The sequence below is a fragment of the Vespula pensylvanica genome, chromosome 9 (assembly GCF_014466175.1).
Source record: "Vespula pensylvanica isolate Volc-1 chromosome 9, ASM1446617v1, whole genome shotgun sequence".
Classification (NCBI taxonomy): Eukaryota; Metazoa; Arthropoda; class Insecta; order Hymenoptera; family Vespidae; genus Vespula; species Vespula pensylvanica.
In genome coordinates this window covers 2084012-2091963 of record NC_057693.1, presented here as the reverse complement: position 1 = coordinate 2091963, position 7952 = coordinate 2084012, and the positions used below count along the sequence as shown (strand labels likewise).

Here is a 7952-nt window from a genome sequence, read left to right as displayed (position 1 = left end):
CTCTCTCTCTCTCTCTCTCTCTCTCTCTCTCTCCTTCACTCTCTCTCTCTCTTTCTTATTCATCGTATTTACGCTCGAAATAGAAAATCTCGTAGGATTTGAATGAATTTACTTTGCTCGAAAATCAACATAATCGCCTTTTTACAACATAGAAATGTCATATAAAGGTTTTTTATAACATTACGTAATGAAAGATTAAAAATATAACAGGTATTAAATTATACAGACGTAAAAAGGAGTAAGATAAAAAGACATTAACCATTTAACATTAACCATTTATAAAAGCATGCCTTTTTGTTTATTTATCATATTACATTTTCCTTATGCTCTCGTAACAAAAGATACATTTATTACCGTGCCAATGAAAAGCTAAATTGTCCGCGAAGTGACGGCTCTCGACACTTTATATTGAAAATTGCATTCATTTAATTGGCAGTGTCATTTCAAAGAGTTCACGTTAAAATCTAGGCCAATCTCCAATATCGACTAAACGCAGTCGAAACCGAAGCCGTTCGTTTTCTATTGAAACTTTCTATACATTTTTAAGATCTTCCGTCTATAATACCACAAAAGCCAAAGTTGCATACCACTATCAATTATCTCCTCTTATCTCTCTATTCTATCGATTGAAATTAAAAGCTTCATTAACGTTCGACATCGTTTCAAAATGGCCACCATCTATGACGACTTCTTTACTTTTCTATCAAGTACTTCCACCCGTTTCGTCTCTTAATCGGTTCATTAGAAAATTATAAAAAGAAGTTTACCACCCACGTCTTAATTAATCGATAGACGACCTATTATGTTTTTTTAATGCATGCAATAAAGATTACTCAAATGTATTTCTTTTTTTTTCTGAGAAGATAAACAAAGAAAAAATTAATGATCATAACGTACAAATCGTAATACCTATACCTTTTTCAAAATTAACTCAATGAGAAGATACCAACATCGTTAAATTCAAAGATAACTTAAAGAAGGTATTAGAAAGAAGATTAAATTTAAATTTAATTAAATTTATTCAATTTTTTCGTTCGTAAAGCGAAACTCTTTCCTCTTATACACGAGATCCGAGTTAAATGAGGAATTTCCTATGGGAGTGTCGACCCGTGGCAATTTACATATTGATTGACAATTGATTGACGTGCTCTTATTATCCAGTATGGTTTGACGTCTGATAGAAAAATCATCCGTGAATAAGTTCCTTTTCCGTTCCACTGGACAGACTCGCGTCAATAAACTTTACAGAAATAAACTGAGAAATAAACTGAGCCAATTGATAATTTCAAATTAATAAAGCTCTCGAATAATAACATCGACAGTAAATTAATCGATAAGTTTTTGGGAATATTAAAAGATAAGAATGGTTTGAAAAGAAAACAACATTTTTTTATTTTAACATGGTATATAATCGGAAACTTTGCGTGTTAACATCTGATTATTGTATTACATGAGTCTACTGCTATGATTTGTCAATGACAGAAATTGTCATTTTTTATAGAAGAACTCTGAAATACCGACATGGTCAAAACAGTTCGAGGAAAAATCTTGTAAACTTATCGACTTAATATCAAAAGTAAATGCTAATTTTAACGGTATCGTTCGATAATTCTATTATTGTTTCAAGGAAATCGTAAGTGAGAAACTATAGAATTGAAATTGTTTGAATCAGTGAAATAAAGAAGAGAAAGTATTGAAGAAGTCAATCTATATCGACGGTCGGTAATCTTTCAATCAATTATGGCCATTTCATATCTTTTACTTTTTACTTTTTTTTTTATCATAAGAAGGATGTTAGACATATCAAAATGCGTTATATCAAATGTATTAAAGTCGATTTAAGTTTACAACGTAATTAATACTAGGTACTAATAATACTGGCGCTGCAGTCTTGTTTTAATCAACGATCGATAAAACAGAATGCGAAAGAAAAAAGAAATTAATATAATAAATTCTTTCGTGTTATATAAATAATAAATATATATTGAAATGATATATATGTATATGTATATATATATATATATTCATGGATATATGGATATCAGCGGAATGTCGAAAAATTAAGTACAATGATACTAAGTCTAAACCCTGAGTAAATGGCACACATAAGCGAGACGATTATTTATGTTTTTCATTTTTCGTGCCATAACAATAGAGTAAATCAGCATGAACTACGATGGAACGGATTCTGTTGCAAAAAAATAAAAAAAGATCTATTGTTCGAAAATAAATAACGACGATGCGTTAAATGTCAATGTAAGAAGAAGAAAAAAAAAGATAATATAGTCAATTGATTGGATATAAACAAAAATTTCGTCGATCAAAAAAATGTTAAATCAACGTATGATTCGTCTGATCAATGTAGCAATTACCATTCATCGAAGATCATGGATTTTATAAACTCAAAAATAAAGGTTCAGTCACATTTCTACGCTATATCCTACTATAAAAAATTACAGACTTTACATTTTTTCTTCGAAACAGTAAAACGTTTATACTTCAAAAAATATATATATTTCTATATAATAATTATATACTCTTTTTATGATAAATTCTTTTCAAAAAAGTATAATTCTAGACATTTCATTTTTTAATTATACTATGCTTTCGTATATATATATATATATATATATATATATATGTTTATACTATATTTCTTTTACACAAAAGACGTATAAATATGAAATCACGAAGTGATTTGCATATAAACTTTCTTAATATCAAAGAAGGTTCCTTTTCTTTTATATAATTTATCGTATATACTAGAAACTAGTATACTTAACTATTAGAAAACTAGAATTTTGACTAGTCGAGGTTATGCGTAATTGTTTTTACGCTCAAATACAAGATATTCAAGAGTTAAACTCTTTTACAGTTATTACTAATAATTTCTTTTTTCTACTTTTTTTTCTCTTAAGAAACATGTGAAAACCCTTATTTTAGAAGAATTCATTTGGTCGTTATTATAACAATATAATATTATGAATAAGATCTTCTATGAGTTTTTTTTTTTTTTTTTTTTTTTTAATAGAAAGTAATATAATGCAAACAGTTTAAAATATAACAAAGAAAAAGAGAGAGACAAAAAAAGAGAAACATTTATATTTACTAATGTTTCGATCTTCCTATATGAAGGAAGAAGGCTACCTTATCATTACATTTGTGACTGCACTTATTGCAAGTATATGGATCTTCATATCCATGATAATTCATATGTTCCGTATACATTATAACGTTACCAAATGCTATTTCACAGTAATAGCAAAATAATGAATCACCGTTTGTAGTGGGACGATATCTTGGAACTGGATCCCTTGAACACGATGGAAGATGATAATCTGGACGATCTTCAGAAAAATCTTCTGGATGATCCTCGGAATGAATTTCTGATTGTCGATCTTCCAACTGATCTTCTAAGCTACGAACGTCGTTTTCTATCGTTCTCGAAAATTCATTAGTGGGCTGCAATTGTGGTGTGGTTTCTTCATCCGTTTCATTATCCGAAACAACTAACCGACGATCAAGTTTATACGCCTTGCCCTTTCGTCTATTTGTGCCCTTTCCTTTGGTCGAAGTAATCGATCTTCTTGGTTGATTATTCACGGTATTATTTTCATACGAACATGACAATGGACGCATGCTTAGATCCAATGGCATCAACCTCTCTTGAGCTTCTTGAACTGGTAAAGGATTTGTTAATTGAAAGCCGGAGTATATTGGATTGTAGGATGTAGCTGTAGACTGATTAACAACGTTCATAGTGTTGGTCATATCGTTGACTGTATCACTGGTGATAGTGGAAGATGATGGATTCACAACAGTTGAGTTCATTGAAGTAGCAAGAGAATTCGCAGGTGAAACTTGAGGAGATACCATTCTCGGTACTGTATTCGTTTGTTCAGTATTCGATCTTCGAACAACTCCTTCCTTCTTTTGCACTTTAGATTTGTTTTTTGGTCCTCTTCTGGTACCATAAATATCAATTATCGGTAATGGATTAGGCGAACCATCTGCATTTAGTACCATCGCGGGTAGATGAGTATACTTTCGTAAGTGTAACTTAAGCGAATGACAATATTTCGTTGCGTAACAACAATCGGCACATCTGTATTGATACACATTTGAATGAGATTTTAAATGGCTGTTCAACATCGATTTGTTCACGCAAGAATAAGAACACTTATCACACTTGAACGGTTTCGAGCCAAAATGATTTCTTAAATGATATTCCAAATGATGTTTGTATTCGGTGACAAATGGGCACTTCGGGCAAGTCAATAACTTCTCTGCTTTTATGTGTCTACGGCTATGTTCCCAAAATTCGAGTTTCGTTAGAGCGATGAATTGGCATTGCTTACATCGGAAGGTTTTCACTCTTCCTTGCGAGTTTACTCGTGGTACTCGAAGTCCCGGTTCTTCAATTTCTTCAATTTCCGATCTTTCTTCAGTATTCGGTGAAGTTTGACTATTACCGTCTCGAGAAGTCCCAGGAACGCTTATGTCATTCAATTCATTGTTTCCATTATCTCGAGTTTCGGATCTATTGCCGTAATGATTCGATAAATGTTCCGAAAAACTAGATCTGCAAAAGTAATAACATATTTAAAATTTCTTATTTTATTTCGTATTAAAAATATGTATTAAACAAACAAACAAGATTCTCGTATTATCATTTGTAATTAATATCATAATGAATTGAATTATATATAAGAAGATGTATAATAAGATTATATAATCTTATCATACGATAATACTCTTCCACGTACCTATTTAAACTTATTGCACCACAAATGGGACATTGGAACGTATCTCCGTTATCGCAGGTAGATCTCACAGCATCAGGAACAACGTTCATAGCCATTTGAGAATCATCGGTCTGTCCAAGTTGGTTGAATTCGCCAGGTACTCTACACTCATTAAACATTTGTTGTGGACTGTAATCCGAATTATTAGATTGGATATTATTCGAATCTTGCGAAGTTGAACTTCCAGGCGATAAGCTGCAATTTGGCGCTGAAAAAGATACTCCACTCATAGGAGACGTTGAATTACTCGTGTAATCTCCTGGTGACATTCCCGAATCGTCGTTTTTATCTTCAACTGCTTCTTCTTTCTACGATGAAAAAAGAAAAAAAAGAAAAAATCAGCGGCTTATTTTCGATAATCGAGAAAACTCCATTGAAGGCAGAAAAGCGACATTTTGTCGATGGAGAAAGGGGGAGTCTTGCGAACGATAGAACACGAGGAAGGGTGAGAGAGTGAGAAGGGTAACTATTTATGTATGTGTGAAGGTAAGTGTACGTGAAAGCTTACTAGCACAGGACAATAAAATAAGAGAAAAAGAAAAAGAGAGGGAATGGGGGATTCAGACGATTACTCACCACAGTTCTATCTGTATTAACCCAAGCGGGCGTGGTTGATGAATGGTGGGGATGTTTTTCGTCGTTGACAATAGTTTGTTGCTGTGACTGTTGCTGTTGCTGCTGCTGCTGCTGCTGCTGCTGCTGCTGTTGTTGTTGCTGCTGTTGCTGTTGATTCGACCCACGTACGACAGATTCTGTGTTTTCACAATTTCCTCTCATTTTAATTTTCTACGTGAAACAAAGTGAAGTTCCCAATTAATTGGATACGCGTTGTTAAGCGACGTGCTTGAGAAAATAATTGTTGAAAAATTTGCAAAATTATATTTTCGGAAGAAATATCAAGTGAGTATATTCTATGTACCAGCGGAGAAAGAACAAGGACATTAGCTAAAACCCGTGAAAAATTGGACGTCAATCTCCGCATTCTACAAACAATGTAAATGACAAAACGAAGTATGGGATTCGGTATTTATACAGATTGTACAAAATCCTGTGAAAAAGGGTAGTGAATAACTTGAAGGCTAAACCTATTGCCGACCGTACACAAGCCGTAGGTAAATTTTCAGTTAAATAGTTTCAAGAAGCTTTCTACCGTACCTCTTCTTTCTTCAGGCAAGGGATACTAAAGAAAAGAAAACGAAAGAGTAACGAGGGTATGTCCGGTTGAGTTATTCAACTGGAGCAACGAACGAAAACGAAGAGTAATCTTGGGGTACGTACCAGGTCGAAATATTCCCAGCCTTTAACTTTTACCCGAGTCTCATTGTCCTTTACATTATCTACAAAGTGTCATAAATAAAATTTTGACGGCCATCTGTGACGTTTTAAAGTGAAAGACATGTAAGAGAAAATTTTCTCGAGAACAAAATTGGTACAAAATAAATCCTTGCGAAGGACCGTGAACGAAAATATAATTTTTAATCGCATTTTATTCCTTAACATTAAGAAATGAAGAAATAGAGAACAAGAGAAAACGGATTACCTTTTGTTGAGTTATCACTTCCACGACTAGAAAATTATTTTCTTTTACAAACGAAATAATAGAGATGTCGAATCGAAGGTTAAACCGAATGTCGAATTTTCGTAAATAGAGAACTTGTGGCAAAGGGACGATGTAAATGTATGAGTGAGTGTTCGAATATCATTTCAATGACTCGAATGAAGAAATGGCAACATGGGCGGAAAAGATACTAGCAAAGAGAAAGAGAGAAGAAACGAGAAAGACATAAGATATCTCCTTGGATATTTGTATAAATTAGTTGTCCTACGTCGTGCTAGCGAATTAAAAATATACGACTTGCTTATCCGTGCGACGAGCGAGATAATCGCAAATAATCGTTAGTACCCTTCAAAAAAAAAAAAAAAAAAAAAAAGAAATCTTCCGAACGTTATTTTAAGGTCAATCAAGTTCTTTTGATACAAGATACTTTGATGAATTTCGAAAATGAAATAACAGACGAATTCGCATAAGCAAATTAACTGAAAAACCTTTTCGATTAGAAAACTTTCGCGAATGATCTTTCCGACTTAATACCTATATACGAATACGAATGGTTCCCCATTCTCGGAAATACATATATCTACGTTTCTCAAGAAAAATTAAACAAAAAAAGAGCTTTAATAAACATTGTCGCAAACTCGTCTCATTTCAAATGGATTATAGAATACGCACGATCAAAAACAAAGTCAAAGTTAACTTCGCGAAAGACGTACTTTTGTTCTGTTTTTCTAAATGTTCTTTTGATTTCTAAACGTAAGTAACTTGAAACTTGGAACGAAACGTTAAGAAGAAATTCCGTCGGATTTAGGATTATTCGAAAAAAGATTTTTGCGATTACATTGATGATGATATTTTTCGATCCAAAAATCGTGGAAAAAGATGAAGGAAAAAATATTTGTAAAAATCACAAAATACACTTACTATTCCTTCCCGATATAAAAGCTGGTTTTCTTCCAAACGAAGACCTTCGCAAATACGGGAATCCTTAATCGAAGGATCTGCTACTATTTCTCTTTCTCTCTCTTATTCTTCTTCTTCTCTTCCTCCTTCTTACTTAGCACCAACGTAGATATACAAAACGAGAGAAACACAGAGGTCAACAAATTTCCCTTTGAAAATCACTGTAGTAGTTTTGGCTTCGTTATACGAAATACACAGCTTCAAGTACACATACACTCACGCACCAGCACATACTCGATTTTTTTTTCCTTCTCGTCCTTCTGCTCTCTTTACTACAAGCTCATGCTTCTAAGATTGAAAGTCGAATACCCATTTATTTGAGGGTTCGGAGTTACTTTATAAACTGAGAAATCCCTTCCCTAACGCATTTAGCCCCTCCAATCACAAGCGCTCTTTACGGATTCATAGGCTCGTCCATACCCCACTCCTCTGTATCTTTTACCCCGCCTTGTCCTTACTCGGTAAACTTTTTGCGAATCGTTTACGCCCCAAGTAAGAAAAGATCCGTTAAGAACGAATCGTATCAGTCCGTTTACCGTTCTTTTCTCCCGTAAAGTTTCTAATAACGTAGAATCCTTTCTTTCTTCCACTTACACTATATACATCTTCTTCTCCTACTTTTTTTTCTT

At 33.3% G+C, this 7952-nt stretch overlaps 1 protein-coding gene across 3 annotated transcripts; it reads right to left on the bottom strand.

The window, feature by feature from the left end:
* Positions 1 to 3038: 3038 nt before the first annotated feature.
* On the bottom strand, positions 3039 to 7610 carry LOC122632133 (protein hunchback). 3 transcript variants are annotated; one of them, XM_043818658.1, is made up of 5 exons: positions 6346 to 6355; positions 6084 to 6142; positions 5382 to 5591; positions 4767 to 5113; positions 3039 to 4582 (listed from the first exon to the last, which is right to left on the bottom strand). In XM_043818658.1, the coding sequence occupies exons 3-5, from the start codon at positions 5580 to 5582 to the stop codon at positions 3109 to 3111; spliced, it is 2022 nt and encodes a 673-aa protein (XP_043674593.1). In that variant the 5' UTR covers positions 5583 to 5591; positions 6084 to 6142; positions 6346 to 6355; the 3' UTR covers positions 3039 to 3108. The 3 variants fall into 3 exon arrangements, with proteins under 3 accessions (XP_043674593.1, XP_043674592.1, XP_043674594.1); XM_043818657.1 differs by lacking the exons at positions 6084 to 6142; positions 6346 to 6355 and adding an exon at positions 7285 to 7610; XM_043818659.1 differs by lacking the exon at positions 6084 to 6142 and having other exon boundaries at positions 6346 to 6596.
* Between the last annotated feature and the right edge of the window lie 342 nt (positions 7611 to 7952).

Bases quoted from the DNA above. Each gene is read 5' to 3' on its own strand.
- LOC122632133 (XM_043818657.1), bottom strand. From the start codon at position 5,582: ATGAGAGGAAATTGTGAAAACACAGAATCTGTCGTACGTGGGTCGAAT. The intron at 5,114-5,381 runs GTGAGTAATCGT...TTTTCATCGTAG, and splicing joins TTAATACAGATAGAACTGTG to AAAGAAGAAGCAGTTGAAGA. The intron at 4,583-4,766 runs GTACGTGGAAGA...TTACTTTTGCAG, and splicing joins GGTGCAATAAGTTTAAATAG to ATCTAGTTTTTCGGAACATT.